Source organism: Poecilia reticulata, chromosome 12, assembly GCF_904066995.2.
Source record: "Poecilia reticulata chromosome 12, P_reticulata-male-v2, whole genome shotgun sequence".
NCBI classification, from domain to species: Eukaryota; Metazoa; Chordata; class Actinopteri; order Cyprinodontiformes; family Poeciliidae; genus Poecilia; species Poecilia reticulata.
In genome coordinates, this window is record NC_088841.1 from 23,482,715 (window position 1) to 23,506,261 (window position 23,547).

Genomic DNA, 23,547 nt, shown 5'->3' on the forward strand with positions numbered 1-23,547 from the left:
CTCTCCAGGGACTCATCCTAGATGTTCCTCTCTCAGTTCTCAGTTTCTTCCCATCTCTTCTCCGTGCATGACCACATAAACGTAAACGTTTCCACCTGAGACTCTCTCCAGGTTCCAAGGTGAAGCCAAGGTAGTCTGACTTAGGTTTTCTTTGAATACCTGGAAGTCTGCTGGACTTATTTCCAGGTTTTTCATGGACATCATTCACTCTTCTTGACGTTCCGTCCTCCATTGTTCTGAAAACAATGGAGGACAAAGCAAGTGTTTCATTGAACTGAAACACTTGCTTAGTTTCCGTTAGATTTTTTTTATGTTGCTTTTTGCAAACTGTAATTCTGCTTCATGCTGTCAGACACGTTTTGATCAAGAAATTGTTTAATTCTGGGATTATTTCTAGCAATCTACCATTTGTTAGCTTTATAATTATATTTTATTAGACATTCTGAAACATTTAGATGTGACAAAAATGCAAAAACTAGAAGGAATATAAAAGGAGTAAATAGTTTTTCACTGCACTATCATGTGATGTATAAAATACCTCAGCTAGTTCCATAAAATGTATTATTTTAGCTTTGTTTGACTTTTAGATCATTTTAGTTGCTTTACATGGGACTATCTGCAAATTTTTCTATGGAACATTGCTCCAAGTTATTAGCAGAAAATCTGCATATTCACAAATATTGTTCATAAAAAAAATCAATAAAATAGAAGTATTGAAGTTGAAATACAAAGATGCTATTAGCAAATCTAGGAGAACTTTCATTGGTTAGCTTCTATGGTAGCACAAAGACAAAGTATATTTGTCATTCAAACTTTTAAAATAGGAAGTTATAAGCATCGCTCGTCTCTTTTGTGAAAATTCCCGATTTATTAACCTTACTGGGATCATTATGACTTATGGTGTAAAAACGCACACCAGCAGTTGTGGGTACACTTCCACTAATAGTGGAGCTAATTTTTATTTAGCATTTTTACTATGTTTTTCAATGTTTAGCACACTTAGCTTTCCCTAAATTAAATATTCTGGATAAACTTTAAAGCGCTAATTTACTTAACTGTTTTGTAAACTAACAGCTGAATAAAATTTGACATTTGGTTTAAAATTTCGGTTCTAAACGGTTAAACCTAAACCTGCTCTTATTTTGAAAGGGTGAAGACTACGCAGCAGTTCCGTTTCCGTTCTTCAATTTATCTGATTTCAAACGTAAAACATACACGAACAAAATAAAACACAAGAAAGAAACATAAGTGCAATATCTAGTGACATTATAGAACATGTAAATTACGTCGAAATTAAATTGGTGTTTGAGGTTGTAGTCTTTCAAGAGCAGACGTAATTTGAATTGAAGTTAGCATGTTAGCATCGTGCTTTAGCTAGCTTACTCCCCACTACTGAATAGATACCGCTCACCAGTTTTTCAGACAAAATCATCATTATTCATAATAATTAATTTTTTCGGAATTTATTGACAAAAGCAAACATATAACATACAGCAAGCCTTACCTTTTAAAAAATCCCAGTGGAAAGAGGTAAGGACCGAGGTTTTCACTGTTATTCTGAAAAATGTGGCTTTAATTCATATTTTAGAAACGAATCTGCGGCCACAGTTTTCATTTGTGGGTTTTCACCTCTCACAGAAAAAAAAAAACAAAAACCCGGTGCTCCACACTTTTCACACGCTGTTTTTGCCTCGGCTGTACATCTATTAATACAGATTTAATTTACAACTCTTCACACACAGAGACATAAAATCCGCTCGCAGTCGCACGAAAGCCTGAACCCGGGGACTGCAGGGGGTAAAGCTACGGGCAGATGAAGTGTCGTCTTGTTGCATAGCCCTACTTTTTAATATATATTTTTCAGTGAACAGTCATCTGCAACAACACAACTCTTTACTGAACCTGTGAGTTTACATTTAGGTCAGTTTTCCAACCGACATTTTCCAACTGACATTGTCACAGAGTGGCTAAAACCTGACGTCACTCCGTTTGTGATAACCGTCACAGTTTAGAAACCAAAAACGAGGAGGAGGAGGAAAGCCCAGAAAATCCGAGCTTTTATGGCAGAGACGATAAATATAACACATGCTGGAGGAGGCAGGTGGTTCTGAAATATTTTCTTTTTTATATAATTTTAAAAAATGGCACTTTTTCTCAACTGAGAGACGGATTTCTGTGGCTGACTGGCAGTATATGTGAGAGAACAAAGGCAAATACTTACCACAAACCCTTCAGTACAAACACTACCCTTGTCATGCACTACATTATTTACTTTGAAATTAAATTTTAAAACACCCACCAGAAGAATTGTACAAAAAAAGTATATTTCTGTTTTTAACTCAGGATGTTCATGTATATTTTTTTCTTCCCAGCCACGGTCATTCTGCGCTCTCGGTTTAAGTCCATCTGAACCGAAGCGAAGCTGAAACTTTAACAACTTTGTGGTAAACGAGGCACTTGATATTTGGCCACTTAACGCCAGAAAAAGAGTTCCTCTGGTTCTGTGTGCACCGAAACCTTTTTACATCCTGTACAGATTACAAAAACGTGACAGTGAAAAAGCGGCAGAAAATGTGGAATCTCAGCTACAGGTGGATCAAACAAACAAAAAATGTATATTACTCATACAAACTACCGAATTGAGATTGTCAATTAATTTATTAGATTAAAATTAGTTCCAATCAATTAGCTAATAATGTCCGCTTAGACCTTTCTTTTAGTGTTGCAGTTTGGCCACCATCAAGTAGAGGGCGCCGCTGGTCATTCATAAATGGAGCAGGCGATACAGGATTAAAGATGGCGGCGCTCTGAAACGAAACGGTCCTAACGGAGACATTTATGGGATGCAAAATGCACCTTATGCGACCCTTTTCTCTTAAGTATAAAAACTAAAAGCTCCTTAAGTTAATTCAACTGAGCATCAATTTCTCAACCAAAATGACTGACGTGCCACGATGACAGGATGTGATACGAGGAAAACGCAGAAAATAATATAAAAAGACATTATGCTAATAAGAACAGTTGGTTTTGAGGGCTGTCTTAGTGTCATAGCGTGAAAAACTCCCACCATTTCCAGTCTGTTCAGTCACAACTGACATGTAAAAATGTCAAATATGACAAATTTAGCCCTTCATGTCATAGAACAATGGTTGCTTCTCTTGATACAAGAGAAAACGGATCTTTAAGAAAATGGCCACTTATAAATTAATCGTTAGTCGATTGTTAAGAGCATTCAACTTTATATTAACTGGATAAATATGCTATCTATGCTAACTCCTCAATTAGCATTTCTATACCTGCACAAGGGGAAATCTTACCGTGGAAAATGGACCAACCGTGTTCTGATTATCTCAAAAAAATGGATCTAAAAGTTGCAGCTAGTAGAAACAAAATGGAAAATCTGCAAAGATGTCTTCACACGAGACCAGCAGGAAGCGGACTATGGCGCAGGGCATTCTGGGTAAATACAACCAAAACAAACGCGATAGGTGAGCGGTAGCGGCAGAACTGGCTCCTGTTTTTTTTATTTTTTATGAAAGACAAAGGAGACGCCACTCCGTTTTCATTTACATTTTGTGAAACAGGAAGTTGCATTTATTATCTTCTTTAGTGGTTCTTGGTGCATCGCCCCCACAGGTCAGGAGGGGAAAAGCTTTTATAAATTATTTTGGTTTGTTTGACTCGGTGCAGAGAGAAAGTGAAATGTTCCAACAGAAAATGAAACAAATGTTGCCATTTTGGTCCCCAGTTGAACCTGAGACATGTGGAGGTATTTGTTTTACAAATGTAAATTAAAGGGCAATTAATTCATTTTTTCCCGAAACAGTTTAATCATTTTAGATTTTGTCCCCCTACTTGATCTGAAAATAAAGCAAAAAAAAAAAAAAGAAATTGTTTCAGGCTTGTTCTAAAAACTCTGAATGTTCATCTGCTAAAATAAAACTGCTTTTTGTCATATCTGTGATATTTTTTCAGCTTTAAAGTGAAATAAAAAGTAGATTCCACATTTTTGCCTCTATTGGTTGTTCTCCTTTTCTACCCATGATCTCCATTAACACATGTTCTATAAGAATCTAAATACCTGAATGAAAACATTTGAACCTTTTTTTTTTTTGCAAAAGTTACACCAAAGTAGCAGCTAAACAAACAAAAATAAACTCAGAAATATTGTTCTGATTGTGACAAAACAAACAAAAAGAGCCATAAAGTGTGAATTTAAAACAGTGAGAAGCTATGATAAGGTCAGGAATGAGGCATTCTGACACAGTTTACAGCTTCACTCTCAACATTTTGGCTTATATCTTCTGAATTTACCAGCCAAGGCAGAAGGTTAAGGGTTTTCACGTGTGCTATAATCTCAGTGCAAGTAAATGGGATAGAAAAGGTTTTTTTTCTTGTAAAGAGGTTGTAATATTAGAGATTAACACAAAAAGCTGGAACACTGCAGAAACATAAAATCTTACCAAGGATTTTTGATCTGTTTTTTAGTGCAAATATTTTAATACGCCTGGAATGAGACAAAAGTAACATACAAGTAACTTTTAAGAAAAAAATAGGAGCTTGTTTTAAGTCAGTGATTCCCTAAAGGTGACCTGTTATGCAGGTTAGAAAATGTCTATTTGCAAAACAAAACATTTTCATTATAATTTTACACAAAATCATCCTTAGATAATCACATTTTAGCTGTTTTAGAGTCTGTCACTTTAAATCCAAATAAGCTGCTGCTGACCACGCCCCCTAACTCAATGTTTACACTTGTATGTTAAAATGGCTGCCAGCAGATGGACAATTATACAACCAAACAATCTTTGAAAAGCATTAGAGCCTCTTGAGACTTCAACAAGAGTGTAGTAAGTGGTTCCTGTATGGTAAGTCAACAACACAACGCATAACAGTGGTAAAACCAGCTGAGCTTGTGTTGCTGGGTAACGGGTGGAACTCTGCTGGGGTTGCTAGGTAACGGCGCAGTGCCTGCTGATTTGTGACGTTAAATTCTGGAGGTTTTTGAAACATCTTGATTTCCAGAGGCCAAAAAACATGAACATTATGTCAAAAACAGGCTGGGTGTGTTTATTTAAAGACCTTGCTTTGCTTTTAGAAACAGTAGGAACCCAAATGGAAGTGTAAAAATGTGTAAAATATGAATTTTGCATAATATGCCCACTTTAATTTTGACTGAAAAAAGTACAATTTCCACTGGAAGATTATTTCACTCCTAAGCCGTTTTTTTCCATTTTATAAAGTAATCACAGTGGAGTCAGTAGTTTGTCAATATTAAGGGATTTTTGACCTAAAACCAGCTCCTATATCTTGCTGAAAAGTTACTTGTGAGTTAGTTTAATCTTATTTCAAGTGTACGAAGATATTTCCAGTAGAAACTGGACCAACAACACTGGGTAGTATTTGGTGTTATGGCAGTGAATGATCAGTGACCTCCTTCAGCGGCACAGTCCCAGTCGCGGGCTCCAGCCGGCCGACCTCGGCGCTCAGCAGCAGGTTTTTAGCGTTTCAGTTTCAGCTGTGGAGCTTAGCGCCCAGCTAGCACCAGTCCTCCTCCTCCCGCTCCCTGAGACCCGCCGCTCCCCGGCTGCTGCCCGGCGCAGACCCCAGCGTGTAGTGGTAGCCGTTCGGCACTCCCCCTGCCCGCCCCTGCGCGGCGGTGGCGGCGCCTCTGGAGGAGTGTCCCCCCCCATGGCTGCTCACAGCGTCCTGGAAGTCCTCGCCCTCCTCCAGCAGGGACGAGTCCAGCTGCTGCCGGCTCGCGTTAGAGTCCGGACCAACTGGCGCTTTGGGCTCCTCGTGAGCCGCGAGCATGCGGTCGTGCTCCGATGCGCCGCAGACGAAGCGAGACCCGGGCGTGGAGGCGCTGGGCGTAGCAGCTGAGGAGGTGGGGGTCTTGTAGGACACGGCGGGCCGAGGCGTGAGCGGCGTCTGGGGGAGCTGGCGGCGCCCGCGGGCCTGAGCGCCGGTACCAGACGGCGGCTTCGTCACAGTGCTTCCCTGCTGGGAAACACAACCACACTGTGACTTTAAGGTAAGCCTGGGCAATAATCAATAAGAATATAGAACATAACCAATAACAATTGGTCCACACGGCTACAGCGCCACCGCCTGGCCTGGCAGACCTACTACACCATCGTTTACTGAAACATGTCTCACCTGTTTGATGAGGCCAGAGTCCTGGCTCTCTCCTGGAGACGAGGACCGGCTCGGACCAGCCGACCGGGCCTGACCCGGCTCCCTGCTGCCGTAGCGCTCGCAGGAGTAGTAGCGCTGCTTCTCCCCGGCGGAGGAGTGGTGCCTCCTCTCATGGGGCCGGCTGCGGTCCCGCTCCCTCGCTCGCTCTCTGGACAAACCGTCGGCTGACGGGTCTTCAAACGAACCTACAGGACGGAGACGTTCAGCGACAGTTTACTTCTTAAACATTTAAAACTCTGCCAGCTTCATGTCTCTGGAGCGGTCCCAGTAATTTCTAATCACTCATCACATGATCAAACTTGTCTCTGCAAATAGCAGAATATTGACAAAATTATGTGCATATTTGTAAAGGAAACGCAGTGAATCAAACATAAACAGAAGTAATTTCATCATAATCAGGTGTCAGATGAGCTTTGAGGTCTCAAACTTTCTTCTCTTTCTTCCTGCTGGTGGTTTTGGTTCTCACCAGGACGTTTCTGACCTCTGTCTACTCTGGCCTTTTATCTCAGCTAGGAAACCCAGCAGCGACTCTTTACTGGTCAGAAACCAGTCAGTGTAACTTTAGCAGATCACCAGTAACAGAAACCAACTTCTGTGACCAAAACCTGCAGCTAAAACCAGAAGGAACCTTGTGAGGAAAACATTTCTGCAGTTTGCGGCGCCTCAACACTGCAAAAGTCTTACCAAGTACTTCTGGTTTATAGTTTAAATATTTTATTCAGAATCTATAAGAATCTCCTACTTCAAGTAAACTGTGATTATAAATTTTGGTGTTGAATTTTTTTTCTGCGTCTTGTTTTCTGGCTCACCGACTGCGCCAGACGGCGGCGCTGAGGACGTTTTATCCAGAGACTTCTGCTTCCTGTCTTTGTCCTTGTCTCTGCGGCGGTGGCAGCGGTGATGGTGGTGATGGTGGGTCCGGTCCGGGTCCGGTCCGGCACAGAACCGGCTCTGGTCGACGCGCTCCAGGTCGTAGTCCCTCAGCCCGACCTGCTGGGGCGTCAGCGACGACGCAGAGCGTTTTATTGGGCTGAGGTCAACGATCGGCTGGAAGGAGGGAAGAGGAAAAGGTCAAAGGTCAAGCGGACTGCTTGGCAGTGGATCGATGAAATATTCACAACATGAAGCCAGAGAGCAGCAACTTCACGTCTAAACATTAAACTTGTTTGAATGTCTGAATGAAGACTGAACTGCCATCATCCTCCAACTACTTCCTGTTTTCTTTGTCGTTTCCAACAGTAGTAACATCCTGTTGTTGATCATGTGACTCGTGTGATGCGAAAAACTTGTTTTTAATGCAGTTTTGCACATTTTGATAAGTCCAAAAAAACCTGCCTCATCTCATCACCAAAACTTTTGATCAAAAAACAAGTTATTTCAAAACTAGAGCGTCTTCTTTAAGCAAATTTATTTCCGTAACTCCAATTATATAGTCAATGGGAATTAAGCTTCTGCTTAAAGTTAAATCAGACTAAACTTCTCTTGTTTTTTGTTCAAATGACCAAAAATTATTTTCATTTGCCAAAATACATCCAGATGTGAGACGGATTCAAATGAACTCAGAGGTGAGGTTTGCACTGCAAAAACACAAAAATCTTACCAAGTATTGTTGTCTAGTTTCTAGTGCAAAATTAATGGAAAAATACAAGTCCTACTGGCAGATTAATTCATTTATAAGATGGGAAAAATGTTTTAAGTGAAATAATGTGCCGGTTGATGTTGAACTTTTTCATTGATATTAAGGAATTATTTTCTTTAAACAAGCTCATATATTTTACTGAAAGTTACTTGTAAGTTAGTTTTCTTTTATTTCAAGTGCATTTGCAAAAGAAGCTAGATAAAATACATCGTAAGATTTTGTGTTTTTACAGTGTAGCTTGTATGCTAATACTAAGATGGTTTCCACTCTGCATAATTAAACATTATAAGATATATTTGGTTTTTGAAGAGCTAAAAAAGGCAGTTAGAGGGACACACTAAAATATGTAATGCATCATATTATTCACTTTTCTCCTTAAAACTGACAGTTAATTTAATTTCTTTATTATTTTATTAGATAGTGCTGCTCACTCTGTCTGGTTCTTACCTTGTCGGTTGCAGAAATCAAACTGGTGAGACGAGGAACTGAACCAGCAACCAAAACTCACCTTCCAACTGAAATTAGCAGCGATTTAAACCAAAATGAACCATTTTAGAGACTTAAAATGTTAATTATACTGATTAGATACATTTTGGAGTGAATTGGTGGAGCGTTGGTTCTTGTTCCTCGCTCACAGTTTGAGACGTCGCTGCAGTCAGAGTCCAGAGGCGACATCATGTTAAGAAAACGATCTTAACAGTCATTTATTCAGCAAGCAGCCTTAAAATCTCATTATTTTAACAGAAATAAATTATTTGCACCAGAATTTTCTCTAATTCTGTTCCCATCACAAAATGGACAGAATTAAAAGTTTTAACATTTTAATTTAAACCCTGAAAAACTCTTAGAATCAGATTACACTGCAAAAATACAAAATGTCACCAATTTTTTTAAAATATAGTTTATAGTGAAAATAAATTTAACTTGAAATAAAGAAAAACTAACAAGTAACTTTTCAGCTAGAAGTAGGAGCTAGTTTTAAGAAAACAATTCCTCAATATTGATGAAAAAGTAACACATTATTTCACTTATAACTTACCGTACTTAAAATAAACTCATATTTCTTGCTGAAAAGTTACTGTAAGTTAATTTTAAATTATTTCAAGTCTGATCAGATATTTGCACTAAAAACTATGAAAAAAACAACAACTTGTTAACAGTATTGTTCCATAGTTTTTGAAGTGTAAGACCTTGTTTTAAGTCAAAATTCTTGAAAAATGTATAAAATTGGGGGATGATTTCACTTAAAACATTTTTCCATGTTATAGGTGAAATAAACTACTGGTATTTTTTTAAAATCAAGGAATTATTTTTCTTAAACTCCTGTATTTTGCTGAAAAGTCATTTTCAAATTAGTTTCAATTAAAGTGTGCTAAACAATTTCCACTAAATATTTGACAAAAAAATTGGTAGCATTTTGTGTTTTTGCAAGTGAAATCCCCCAAAACATACAAGCTGCACTGCAAAAACACAAAAATCCAAAGTATTTTTTAAAAATAAGACAAAACTAATTTACAGGTAGCGTTTCAATAGCTTTTTATAAGTCAATAATTCCTTAAAATTGCAGATTATTTCACTCCCAGTGGAATTAGTAATTTTTATGAATATTAAAAAAACTATTGACTCAAGTTCTTACACTGCATAAACTAAATTTTCCCACATAATTAGTGAAATTATGTAAAAACTAGATAAAATACTTGGTAATATTTTGTGTTTTTGCAGCTTATTGTCTCAATTTAACTAATTAAATAAGATTTTAAGACTGAAACCAGTAGAAATGAGAAAACCAAACAAGTTTTAAGTGAGAAATCTTTGAAACAGAAGAGCAGCAGTACCGTCTCCACCTTCCACAAAACGACACAAACACTCACAACCACAGCGTGTAGCACCGCACTGCTGAAAAGCAGGAGACGAACCTGAGAACACATACAGATACCTTTCCAAGGATGTATGGCTTCAATGTGAATGTAAATCGCTTTTTTAAAAATGAGATTATATGGAATGGGTGGTGCGTTGTGGAGGGCGTCAACTGCAATGTGATGGAGGCAAAAACACAAAGAGAGAGAAGAGGGGAGGATAGAGAGGTGGCGCAACAGGTGGTACATACTGCCAGGTGTGTCCCGGGGGCGTGGCGAGGGTGGCTCCGCTAAGGACAGCACGCACAAGAGGAGGCGGGCAAAACATTAGCAGTGAGCATCAACACAAGAAAAAACGGGAAGACAGGAAGAGAAGAAGAAGAAGGCCGCTTCTGTAGTTTCCTGCTGCCCACAGAACCCATCGGGTAAAATTAGCTCCTATTGTCAGCTTTTTTATAAAAAATAAATGTTAAACTGGAGTTTTAGACACATTTAATTACAAATGTTGCTTTTTTTACATTAAATAACATGATTGTGCTTCCTTGAACAGGTTCTGTTACTTTAAACCAAAATTAACTCCACATTTACTCTGGTTGCTAGGTAACGGGCAGAGTTCCGCTGGGGTTGCTTGGTAACGGCGTAACTTACTGGCAGAAAATGACTGGGCAACTGTTATTTTTAAACACTTGTACTATTTTTAGAAGTTGAGACCCAAATGGAATTATAAATATGTTAAAAACAACAAATTTTGAATAGTCTGTCTTTTTTAAAAAGTCTAGAGTACATCCTCATCTCTTCATGTTTTCTGAATTCATATTTTTTTATCTGTATATTATCTTTTAAAGTGGTTGCATCAAAAGATTTTCAGACTTTTGGTTGCTCAGGATTTTTTTTATTTATTTAGAAACTCAGAAACTTTAGAAAAAAACTGAGTTTTTTTGGTGGAAATTAACTTCTCTTTTTGTGTATCTACATTACCCGTAACTCGCTGTTCTAATGTTTTCTACTGTCCATGTTTCTTGTTTTAAATAACATGACTGAGTAAAAATAAAGAACACGTAGACAGGATATGGAACTGTTCCGTGTTCATCCACTTCAAAATAAGAGCATGAACATAAAACGTCTAACTACATTCAGAAATTATCCAAAATATTAATTTAGGGGGAAGCTAAATGTGATAAATGTTCCCTAAGCTAGAAAAAATGCTTAGCGCTAGCTTAAAATTAGCTACGTTACCAGCAGAAGTGTAGATTTGCATCAGGTTCTCCTAAAAAAGTAGCTCTAGGTATTTATACAATAACATTATTTGCAACTTCTAACTATACATTAGCAACAGACTTTTTGGATGTCTATTTGTAAAATGATGCTGAGCGTTGAGCTTCTACTTTTTACTACTTTGTCTCACATAAACAAAACAAACCTGTTGAATCTGTGGTTATTAAGTGACAAACTGAATAATTAGAAAGACCTGAAATCTTTAAGGAGCTTAAAAATGCAACGTAAACAGCGGGAAAGCACGTGTTCAAGAATCGTGGAGGGAAAGACGGTGACAGACGGAAACCAGACAGTGAGACAGTAAAGCTGAACAGACGGGTGGAAAAATCCAAACAGAGAAACAAAATCCCCTAAACGTGGCGTCAACACAGCAGATTCCACAGAATGAAATTAATACACATTAAAAACTCTTTAAAGTTTATGACAGTTACATCACTGGACATGCAGAGACTCAACCCTTTGAAAGGAAAAAATGAAAATAAAAAGAACAGTCAGCAGCAATAAAATCTAAACATTTTATAACAATTCAACATATTTTCTGTTAAAAAGTTTGATTAATTCACACATATAAATACAGAAGCTCTTAAAGGAAAATAATGTGAATAAAAGAAGAGTTTATTTGTTTAGGAAGTTATGTTTGTTTGGGTCCAGTTTGAATGCCAAGTGGACCGGAGTCTGATCCAAAACCAGGAAGTGGACTACAATGCAGGGCATTCTGGGTAAATATAAAAACGCACATGTACAGCGGTGCGTGGTCTTTTACCAATGATTAAAAATTAAAGGAGCTTTATTATGTGTTGTCCAGGCGTAGATCACTATTTTACAAGATAATCAAGTAGCTATGTTACCTTCATATGAATCATATGACTTAAAATTAATTTCACTTCATAATTTAACTCCTTGAAGTTAGGCTTCTGTCTCTTTAAAAACTCCTGCTCTTTCTGAAACAAGATGACTGCTCTATAAACCCTTTAATTAACCATTTAACAAGGTTTTTACCAGCTTTCCTCAGCAGACACTCAGCTCCACCAGGTGTTTGCTGATTACCTCTGGCTAGTCTGAAGGAGCTGAGAGGGGGAGGAGCTTTGTCCTTGAAGGCAGAGCTAGGTCCAGCCACGTGTTCTGCACAGCTGAATGGTTGCCGTGTAGATTGAATGATTTCTCAAATGCATGAAAGAATCAACACTCCAGGTTTGTTTTTGATGTGGGAATAACATTAAAACATGACGTAAAGCTCAAGTCTATTTCACATAATACTGCCCCTTTAAGGGATTATTCAGTTAAAAGAAGTTTCTGTATCTTACTGAAAAACTACTCCTAAGTCAGCTTTAATTCAGTTCAACTAAGATATTTACAAACTAGAGCAACAACCCTTGGTGTGTTTCCACCAGGGAATCTTCAGGTCGGTCATTTTGAAAGCCTTTGAGTAGAGGAAGACGATGCTTACGTGGTACTCTGCGTTTAGGCGTGGCAGCGATGCGGCTCTGGTGTGGCCCTCCAGGCCGGGCCGGCCCTCGGCGTCGGACATGTTCTCCGGCTTTGGGTCGGCCTGCCGCTCCTGAAACGAAACGCCGTCAGCGGGAGTTTGGAGGAATCAGAAACAGGAAGTCGTTTTTCTACCTGAGCACTGCTGCAGTGGTGGACGTCCTCTGACTGGCCTCTCTGCAGCCGCCGGCGCGGCTTCAGCCTCGCAGCCGCCGGGGAGAAATCTCCAGACTGGGAATGTTTGATGGAAGTCCTCTGGTTCAGACTGGGAGGGGAGACAGAGACACTGCAAAACATTATGACCAGCCAAAACCAAGGAAACTAACACTGATAAAATCAGGGATAGACGGTTGGTTGGTTGGACGGACGGAAGGAAGGACGGTTGGATGGATGGATGGATGGATGGATGGACGGACGGTTGGATGGATGGACAGACGGTTGGATGGATCCAACCATCCATGGATAAACAGTTGATCAGTCCGTTGGGTGTCTTACATGGCATCCATATTTGTGGTGGTGCTGCTGGTAGAAGTGGGCGGGACTTGTGTTTTGGGTTCCGGTTCTAGTGGCGGAGCCGGTTTGATTGGCGGCGCCGGCTCGTGTAGATGAGTGAAGGGCAGAACCGGGCGGAACAGAGCGCCCAGCTTACTCTGCAAACGGACCAGAACCAAAACAAGCATTTCAATATGACTGATCCAGGAAAACATCCCAGTAAAACCAGTTCAGTCAGAACCAGTCCTCAGGTCCGTTTACCTGAGAGATCCCAGACGGGTTCTGCTGCTGGAGCTTCTTGGCCTGGTTCTGTTTGTAGTAGTCAAAGATCATGTGGGCAGCATAAACTTTCCCCACAGTCAGCTCGTTGTCTGCACAGAGAGAAAACAGTCAGGCGCAGTTCACGTCTGCGGCCACCAGATGGCGCCAGAGGAGCAGCAAAGTACAGCTGATGGGGAGGAAAAAAGAAAATCTTTACAGTAAGATCCATCACACTTAAACACACACACACACACACACACACACACACACACACACACACACACACACACACACACACACACACACACACACACACACACACACACACACACACACACACAAATTACTAATATTGGCCAATAACGATGTTGATGCCGATATATCTTGCATCCCTAATTTTTACTATCAAACATGTGTTTAATGTTTTACCTCTTGAAGTTCACAGGAAAGTTATTATTACACTTAAAATTAAATATTTTGCTATGAAATGTGACGTTTAAGTTGGATAAGGAAGTTGTTACACTTATGAGGCGTGACCAGCAGGTCGACGGTCTTCTGCTGCAGGTTGGGCCAAACGCGGTGGATCTCCCGCTTCAGGTCGGCGTCGCACAGACGCTGCGCCAGCACACCTTGGCACGCACACACACGCACACACACACACAGATCAGGTTAAATCAACATGAGTCGCCCGTACAGCAGCAGGGAACTCTGGGAGTTGTGGTCTGTGGGTCTCACCGGACGCCAGCTTGATCTCCAGCGCGGTGCGGATCAGAGCCATCAGCGTGGAGGTGAAATGGACCGTGTTGTCGTCGGCGATCGGCATGTTCATCCTCACCAAGCGCTGCGGGATGCAAAGGTTAAAGGTCAGGATGATCAACTGTAAACTAAGAGTTAAATGTTCTGCTCAGGAATCACCAGAAAACTGCGACAAACGGAAAAACTGAACATTTTCTCACTGGAGAAGCTGTAAACAGCTACACTGCAAAAACACAAAATCTTACCAAGTTTTGTTTGGTTTATTTCTACCACAAATATCACATTTGAAATGAGACAAAATTAACTTAAAAGTAACCTTTTAGTGAGGTACAGAAGCCTGTTTTGAGTCAAGAACTCTTGAATATTAATAAAGAAGCTGTAGCAGATTACTTAACTTAAAACACTAAATGTTATAAGTAAAATAATCTCCCAATTGTACCAAAACTTTTAAAAATTGACACTAAATGATAAACTTAAAATCAGCTCTGCATCTTGCTAAAAAGTTACTTCCAAGTTAGTTTTGTCTCATTTCAAGTTATATTTACACTAAAGAAAGAACAGAATGTACTTGGTAAAATCTTGTGTTTTTGCAGTGTAGAGTTCAGCATCTCCTGTGTTTTAATCAATGAGGGGTTTAGAAGCCGATCAATAATCCAACCTGGACGGTCAGTTTGTCAATAACTTTATTCCTGGTAAATCAGTGGAAGCTAAAGGAAAACAACCCGAGAAAAACAACAAAACGACTTCAATATTTAAAGAAAATAAAAACTTTTGGTGCTTTTTGTTTAATCCTCATCAGTTTAAATGTGTTTTGTTTCAGTGGTGCTTAAACACTGAAAAAACAAAATTTAGTTTCTAGTGCAATTATCTTAGTTCACTGGAATTAAGACAAATGTTTCACCAAGATGTAAAAAAATAAATTGTTTAACTTTTGAAGCTCAGAATTTATTTTTTTCTAAAATTTCTGAGATTAATCTCAAAATGTCTGAGTTCGTTCTATAATTCTTTTGTACTTCTCAAACTCAGACATTTCAGTTTTATCCGATAAATTTCATTTAATTTCAGTTGCTTTTTAGCCCTTTTAAACTTTTCAAATTCAGATATTGTCTTGTTCGTTCCTTACTTTAATCTAAATATTTTGCAGTTTTCTCCAAGCAAATTTCAAGCCTTGAAATTTCCAACTGTTTTTACATAATTTCTTAGACTAATCTTCAAATTTCTGAATTGTTTCCCTGGCAAATGTTCAACTTTTCAAACTCAGAAATTTCCTTTTTTCTGAGATTGATCTTGATCTTTGAGTGTTTTATTGTCGGAAATTTACTTCTGTTTTTTAATCCATAATAGTCCTATTATGCTATTGTAAAAATAAATCTCAAATCGTGACTCCTGCTCACATGCATGTTTTAGTGCTTCACTTTCACACTGCGGCTTTGTCGGGTCAAAAATAAAACTAGTAAGTGATGGTTTGTTACAACTTCCAGTCATTTTGAAAGAGGTGCAACTGCCTGTTGAAAGTATTTGCATTTTCTTTGCAGAAACAGATGAAATGAAGGATGAAGAGGGACACATGCTTGTCGACACTTCACATGCTCAGGGTTTATGCAAATGAAAATGAGAGAAAACGCCCAAAGCAGCCAAAATAAAAGCCATTAAAAGACAAAAGAGGTGAAAACCTGAGGCTAAAATTCTCTACCCAGAGAAACGTGTCGCAGGATGGCAGGAGGAAGATCAGCGGAAAGGTTTATGCGAATAAATTTCTGTTTGTGCCTTTCCCTGCCCATTCAGCAGCAGGAGTTATATTTGGAGGCGTCGGCGTCAGGCCCGGCGTTTCTATCTGGGGCAAGGAAGGGCTGCGTCGAGTTTGATTCAACCTGACAGCTGTGCACATGCTGGAAACAGTCGCATTACGTCTGCATGTCAGGAGGTAAGCAGCTGGAAGTCAGCATACCTGACAATCGCTGAGACTCCCACTTCAACACGACTGACAGGGAAGTACAACGGAGTGTCAGGACACGCTACGGAAGTTAAAAAAAAAAAATTACAAGAAAAAAGCCTTAAAATGACAAGAATAAAGTCAAGAATAGTTGTAGTTTTACAAGAATAAAGTCAATTTTTTTCAAGATGAGTTACTTTTAAAGTTAATTGATCTTTGTCATTATTTGTCATTAAGCCCGGCTGAATCAAGGTGAAACTTAAGTTTATCGTGTGTTGATACTTCAAAACAGAACCGCATAAAGTGTATTTTTCATCCCGCAACGGACTCAGTGGACCGTTTCTCTTCCCCGTCCTGTTAGCTCCGCCATGTTTGTTTCAGCGGAGAAGCTCTGCCGCTTCAGGGAGAAGGACCTCGCTGCAGCCAACAGAAAGCAGTGGGACGGACCACATACAGCTTCATATCTTATTTGGAAATGAGATCGCGGATAAAATAGGAAATAGAGCCCCCTTCATTTTCGGAGTGCATGGACCTTACCACAAGGGCAGCGTTTCATTGGCAAATGCCCATTTTACGTCACAGCGCAGCTATCACGTGGGTTACCGTCTCACAAACTGATGCTAATGTACATTGTGGACTACCAGACCGACAAAGTTTTTGCGTCAGGACTCGAAAAAAAATGGTTCTCCACTGTCAGTGGGGTATCTGTACAGGCGATGTCAGGTATCCTGATCGTGTTTGTGGAACTAAAATTCACAGATTTCCAAAATCTGAAACGGAAAGCCTTGCTTGGATTAACGCTTGTGCACGAACACATTTGCAGCTCAACCGTCATAGGATCAATAAGAACAAAGTGTCTGCTGGTGTAAGTATTATTACTTTGCTTTCTTTGTGTTTAGTGAATGAAAGAAATAAAGTCAATAATAAACACATCCATTATGAAAACCTTTTAGCCAACTACAGCATAATGGCAGTACCGATACAACTTCTACATCCTGAAGCCTGTCTGTTACAGCTTTACGTTAGCTGAACAGATCAATATGCAATGTGTACCGTATCTGACATACATTAAAGATTTTATTTCACCTGAAAAGGCTTTTTACTAAACTGTAATCGTGTTAGCCACGCTAGCTTTTACTAAACTGTAATCGTGTTAGCCACGCTAGCTTTTACTAAACTGTAATCGTGTTAGCCACGCTAGCTTTTACTAAACTGTAATCGTGTTAGCCACGCTAGCTTTTACTAAACTGTAATCGTGTTAGCCACGCTAGCACAGAGTACCGTGTATAAGTCCTAGGCACATTCGAACCCTCAAAATCATGAATGTCCGACTCACCCAGCCTTGCAAGAACAATAGGCATCAGTGATCTTGTCCACGGCTATATTTATGCTGAGGGTGTGAGAATCTGCTGTTTTTCTCATCGACCGGTAGCTTTTAGCTGTGATGCACACAATGTTGGAGGCATCGCGAGGCTCAAAAACCAAAGAAGATGATATGAACTTGTTGGTTCCCTTGTCCATTGTCGTGGCTGATACTTTGTGAAAATCCGGCAGAAATGCTAAACTAATCAACTCAAATACTCTGCAGACAACGAAAAATGCCATGTTTAGACATTGGAGCTAAGCTGTTAATGTGAGACATGAAGTCACGTGGGACTTTCGAGGGACGTTTCTGGGCGGAGCTTGGTAAGGTCCATTGGTCCCATTTCCAAATAAAGCTTTAGACTGGCCGTCCTCGCCGCGTTGGCTGCAATGAGGTGTACTTAGCGGCACCTTATGTTGAATGGCGGATAAAATACAACACCGAAACAAGGTGTAAGCGGACATTATAAACCCGGTTGAATTAAGGTGAAACTCAAGGAGCTTGTCGGGTGCTTATACTTCGAAATAGAACCGGGTAGAGTGTATTTTTCATCCCGCATCAAACTCAGTTTGGACCGTTTCCCTCCCCCGTTCTGCGTTAGCTCCGCCATCTTTGTTCTGTGAATTGTGAAGTTTCCTGCTTCGCTTTGATTCTGTAGTATCACCGATCGGTTTCACGCAGCCTGACTGCAGAGGAAAAGATGAACGACAAACCCGGACACGCAGGCGGACAGAAACAGCATCACAACAGGCGGCCAGAAGACGTAGAGTGCATCAAAGTGACAGAAGCCTGAAGGCGTTTGGCAGGTGGAAGCAGAGCGGCAGCAGATTGAAAGCGGAGTCTACCTTGTAGGCGACCCGGGGAGGGCATTTCTTCCCCAAACCGAGCGGAGGAGACATGTCGCGAAGCATCTCGTACATGTCACCGTAACTTATGCGGCCGCTTCCATGAGGGAAGGAGGAGGATTTCCACGGAGACGGATTGGCAGCAAATGAATAAAAATGGCAAAAAAAGAAAAGAAACATGACAGAAAATGGGAATGGGAGGAAAACACAGAAATCTTTGTTAATAAGATTTCCGGGATTTTTCTCCGGAATGCAATTGCAGCTGAATTGATTCATCCAATAATGGATCCCGGGAGAGAAAAGGAAGGATGGGAGGAACCTGGTGGGAGAAATGAGTAGGGTTGAAACTTTGAAATCTCCGGATTTAAAGGGAAACTCATCTGGAAACACATTGTGAGTGAAAACTATTCACACGTCCACGTTTTGTCACGTTACAACCTCAAACTTCAGCATTTCCTTCAGGGATTTTATGATCAACCAATTAATGATTCATTTGTACAAAAATAACAATCAGGGGTGTACAAACTTTTTGTCAAACTGCATCAGTTTGGAAAAACTAAAATCCCCAACAATAAACTGAGCATAAGCTATTTTAATAGAACATAAATATTTTTTGTAGATAATACATTTCCAAAGCTGTCCATTCACTATAAAAACACAAAATCAGATTCAACATTGAACATATTTTCAATTAAAAAAGACAAAATTAACTTAATAGTAACATTTAAGCAATAAATAGGAGCTTGTTTCAAATCACTAATTCCTGAATAGTGATGAGAAATAAGTTCCAGTAAGATATTATTTAACTCATGGTAAACATATCTTGTTATAAATTAGATAATCTGCCAACTGATCTAGTACTTTTTCATTAATGTCATAGAATTATTTACTGAAAACCTTTGAAAAGATGATGACTTTGTGTTGCATATTACATTTTTGTAAGTAGATTTTGATCTAAATATAGTAGTTTTGTTCTTATTTAATTTATTCTTGGATTTTTCACACAAAATCAGTCCAGAGTCCGCCACACTTTTCAGAGTTTTGTAAAGAATTATGAAAATCAGCTTTTGAAAAAGGCAATTACCTGAAACTAAAGATTATAATACTAGATTTATGTAAATATCTATTATCTGTTTTTTTGGAAAATAGAAAAATAAAAGCTGAAAAGTTTAAAATTAGGGGAAAAGAAAAACAAAAGAAAGTAAACCAAACAAAAACAAGGAAATGAAGTCACTTTAAACAACAACTTGTGTTTCTGACTGAACACAGATCCAAGAAAAAAACCCAAAAAACCCCCAGAGTATTTCACTCAGGTTTTAGCAATAAAACCATTAAATAAAATAAAACTGAAGGTTGTGGTTGTTTAAAACAGATGCAACGAGAAAATTGGGCATTTTTCTTGAAACTTTTATAATTAAATATATCAGATAAATGTAAACTTTTGAGATTCTAGATTCATAATCAGCTCATTGATTTTCAGAGGCATGTTCCTTTAAGACTCCCTGCTGCCCCCCGGTGGAAACATGGCAGGCCTGTTTTGTTTTTGTTTTCGCCGCTGGTATCGGATCGCTGAGCGTCTAAACCGGTCCAGAACCAGCACAGTCTCTTCCTTTAAAACTAAGGGTCTGTGTGGGAGAGCAAACCTTGTAAGCCACCCTGTTGGGGCACTTCTTCCCCAGGCCCAGGGGAGGCGAGATTAAACGCAACAATTTGTACATGTCCCGATAGCAAATCCTCCCGCTGAAAAAGATGAAACACGATCAAGAGGTTAGAAAACAGGAGAACTCACAACAGCAGCTCGGTTTCTCTGCTTAGATGGGGCTGTGTAAGGTAGCTATGAGTAGTCAGTATCTTCAGAGTGAGTAAAAATTACATGTGATGTGGGACATATCTGGATGAGACAAATGAAGGAAGGATTTAATAAGCCGTCATCTTCCTACTACTTTTCCAATTGGACATGAACGTTTTCTTTTTGTTGTTTTCATCTTATATTTTCTCTGACATTTTGCATAAGATTTAATTTTAATCATTTGGGTTTGGAGAATTATTTAATTATGCTTTTTTTTGAACCGGTTAGGACAGGTCTATGGCATATACAAAAAATATTCATTACATCCTTTGCACAAAATCATTTTTAGACATTGAGATTTTAGCTAGCAAGATAACTATCACGTTTAAACAAGATTAGTATCAAGTTACAACGTGATATCACTCAAACATTTTTCTTCCTCTGTGACAGCAATGTGCTTCCATAGTTTTAGGGCATCTTGTCACTTTATATCCAAATAAATGCCCCCCAAACTCAACGTTTAACACTCCCATCTGAAAATGGCTGCAAACAGATGGACCATTACACAACCATACATCTTTGAAAAGCAGAAATAGAGCCTCCTCCACAACCATCCAGAAAACAACAAACGCTTTCTGGATGGTTGCTATGGTGATTCCCACCATTTTTAGGAAGTTGGGGACTTTTTTTTGAAAGGAAGAAAATCACAAAGATAGATCTAAAAAGTAAAAACATTTTAAAGTGGAATATGCTAAACCAGCTCAGAGTTGTTTTTAGCTTTATTTGTTCTAATAATCACCTCCTATCTCAGCACTGAATTCACTGAGTTCTATGTGTTGTGGGTAAGATACTTACTGCTTATAGCTGTTACTCACAACTGCACTTTAAACACAAAAAGTTTGTTTTGAAAAACCTTTTCAAAATAGTGTAATAAAAACTTACCTCAGAAAGGTTCAAAATTAAAGAGTTAAAAAAACCTTCTCATACAGATCTAAAGTAAAAACCTGTTGTTTTAAAAAAAATAATTTCTGAAAACAGACATAATTTCACTCTTAACACTGCAAAAACACAAAATCTTACCAAGTATTTTTTTTTTTGTTTAGTTTCTAAGACAAAACTAACTTAGAAGTAACTTTTCAGAAAAATACAGGAATTTGTTTTATGTAAAACAAGCTCTATTTTCGTATTGATGAAAATGTTCTAGCTATAAGTGAAATAATCTGCTAGTGGAACTAGAAGTTTTTCATCCACAGTAAGGATTTATTTGCTTAAGACCAGCTTTTCTGAAAAGTTCTTTTAGCCTAATTTAAATGTACTAAGATATTAGATCTAGAAACCAGACCAAAAACACTTGGTCAGGTTTTGTGTTTTTGCAGTGCAGCAGGCTCATTCATATTCAGAGGAATAAATTATAATTCCTCCCCCATAATGTCTGTCAGGTGACGGCAAATCCTTATTTTCCTTCTCTCACCTCTAACGGCGTCCTGATCAAAGAAAGGAAGCTTCGTTAGAACGTAACAAAGTGAGAATAATCTGAGACAGATTAGCCTTCCCGGTGCTCAGAATTAGCATTTCCGCTGCAGTCAGAGCGAGCCGCCTGGAAACGGACGGGCCTGACATAAACCTGCAGGAGTGACATGAAGTCTCAGCAGCAGACGGCGGGGAGCCTGCCGGATTAGCAGCAGGACGCGGAGCGGGGATGAGATTTTAGCTGAAGTTTTTCCTGTTTCCTTCAGAGGCAGACGTCCTGTGGAACGGCAGCGCAGCGCAGCAGGAGGAACCTACCAGGCGGCGGGGTCGTACTCTGCCCACACCCGGATGAACTCGTCCAGGTGGTGTGGCCCGAGGATGGAGGCGTCCCGAGTTAGATACTCAAAGTTGTCCATGATGACGGCAACGAACAGATTCAACATCTGGGTGGAGAAAAAAAAAGACAAAATGAAGGAAATGAACATTTGACCTGCTTGGACCAGATGGCTATAGTCTTTCTGTACATGTTAGACTGGGAGATTAATTTATTTTATCAATTAATTGAAGTTTTTTTTTTGAAAATCTGATTTTTCTTTCCACCAATCCACTCCTTGGGTTTCCATACATTATTTTTGATTTTTAAGCTGTTTTTTAGGCCCAGTGGGGAAACTTGATACTGCGTCAGTTACTCAGCAGGCCATTGCTAGGCAACCAAAGTTTGGGGAACTTCTTACTCAGCAGACCGTTGCTAGGCAACCAAAGAACGAGTCGGTCAGTTGATTCCACCAACCTAGCTTAGCTAGCCGAAGTCTTTCCTCTGCCTGCGTCTCCCAGAATGCAGTGCGGTTCTGGATTGGAGTTCAGTAAATATTGAATATATTTAATATTCTATCAGTCGTATTATTTATTGATATCAGATTCTTTCATTTAAAATGAGAAAAATATCTTGTTACATTTGAAAAAATTTAACAAGGTATTGAGCTTTTTTAGTCAAAACTGAAAACTGAAGATCAATTACTGAAAAGTTACTTTGAAGTCAGTTTTGTCTTATTTCAAACATACTAATATATTTAAACTACAAATTAAAACAAAAATACTGAGTGCAGTACCATGTAAACTCTGAGAAGAGTTTAGAAACTCATCTGATTTCCTGAGTTACTGACCAGGAAGGAGCAGAGGAAGATGAAGGACACGAAGTAGAAGTAGGCGAAATCGCTGCCGCACTCCTTCCCTGAACTTCCCGAGAGTTTATCACACGGCCGGTTACTGAGGCAGGCCAGCATGATCTCATGCCACGCCTCGCCTGTTGCACTCCTGATGACACACACAGCGGGCCAGCAGTCAAAATGGACGCCGCAGATCAAAGCGTCAGCGCTGAATATGTGAGGTTACCTGAACAGGAGGGTCAGGGCCTGGAAGAAGGTCTGGAAGTTGTTGTGGTGATTGATGGAGGTTTCTTCGTTCAACTCGATGTTCCCGAACACCTGAGGACAGGAAACACAAACCAGGCTTCAGGAGAAAGATACGTTTTTATTCACCATAGAACTGAGCAAAAGGACACTTCCAGAATAAATTTGATCAATGGAAATGCACTAAGTTATGAAAAAATAAAACCTTGTGCATTGACCACACAGAAGCACTTTGGATATATCAGTCTGATTTACAGTTCTGTGAAAGCAACAGAAAATGCATCATTTCCAGGTTTTTGCTCACCTGCATCCCGATGATGGCGTAGATGAAGAACAACATGGCGATCAGCAGGCAGACATACGGCAGAGCCTGGAAACAAGCAGAGAAACATCTGAAATACCTTCATCTTCCAAACAGACGTCATACAAATAAAAGTTTTTATTTCCTCTCCTTTCTTTCTAATCTCTCCAGCTCTCCCTTGTCAGAGTTTCTGCTCTTCTATAGGCTCTAGGGACTTGAACTCGACCAGCAGGCTGATTCCTCTGACCAGCTATTTATCTCGCTGCGAGGAGGAGGAGGCGGCCAACGGTTGTTGTAATTAAATCGCCACCTTTTAAGACTCTGCAGCTACTGTCTGCCTGTTGTTGCCGGACTTAAAAGCTCTCAGCTCTGACATTAAACCTCCAATAAAGTCCCTGAGCTGCTGCACATATAACTCGGCTTCTCCCAGGGGGATTTAGCGAGCGAATCGGCGCCGTGTGGAAATCCCAACGGC

At 39.5% G+C, this 23,547-nt stretch overlaps 1 protein-coding gene across 9 annotated transcripts in view; it reads right to left on the reverse strand.

Moving 5' to 3' along the window:
- Positions 1–1,447: 1,447 nt before the first annotated feature.
- The window catches only part of LOC103473951 (voltage-dependent N-type calcium channel subunit alpha-1B-like), a 123,758-nt gene continuing 101,658 nt past the window's right edge, over positions 1,448–23,547 (reverse strand). For 3 of the 9 annotated variants that reach the window (XM_081613835.1, XM_081613831.1, XM_081613829.1), the window contains 15 exons: positions 23,076–23,141; positions 22,755–22,846; positions 22,526–22,676; positions 21,678–21,805; positions 19,747–19,843; positions 13,942–14,047; positions 13,728–13,835; positions 13,207–13,316; positions 12,949–13,103; positions 12,589–12,718; positions 12,416–12,526; positions 9,945–9,983; positions 7,008–7,245; positions 6,160–6,383; positions 1,448–6,021 (listed from right to left, as the gene is read on the reverse strand). In XM_081613835.1, coding sequence (XP_081469961.1) covers positions 5,539–6,021; positions 6,160–6,383; positions 7,008–7,245; positions 9,945–9,983; positions 12,416–12,526; positions 12,589–12,718; positions 12,949–13,103; positions 13,207–13,316; positions 13,728–13,835; positions 13,942–14,047; positions 19,747–19,843; positions 21,678–21,805; positions 22,526–22,676; positions 22,755–22,846; positions 23,076–23,141 — 2,238 coding nt within the window. In that variant the 3' untranslated portion in view covers positions 1,448–5,538. Of the gene's footprint in view, positions 6,022–6,159; positions 6,384–7,007; positions 7,246–9,944; positions 9,984–12,415; positions 12,527–12,588; positions 12,719–12,948; positions 13,104–13,206; positions 13,317–13,727; positions 13,836–13,941; positions 14,048–18,103; positions 18,201–19,746; positions 19,844–21,677; positions 21,806–22,525; positions 22,677–22,754; positions 22,847–23,075; positions 23,142–23,547 lie in introns of all 9 variants that reach the window. The other 6 variants (XM_081613837.1, XM_081613830.1, XM_081613836.1 and 3 more) reach the window with 5 other exon arrangements.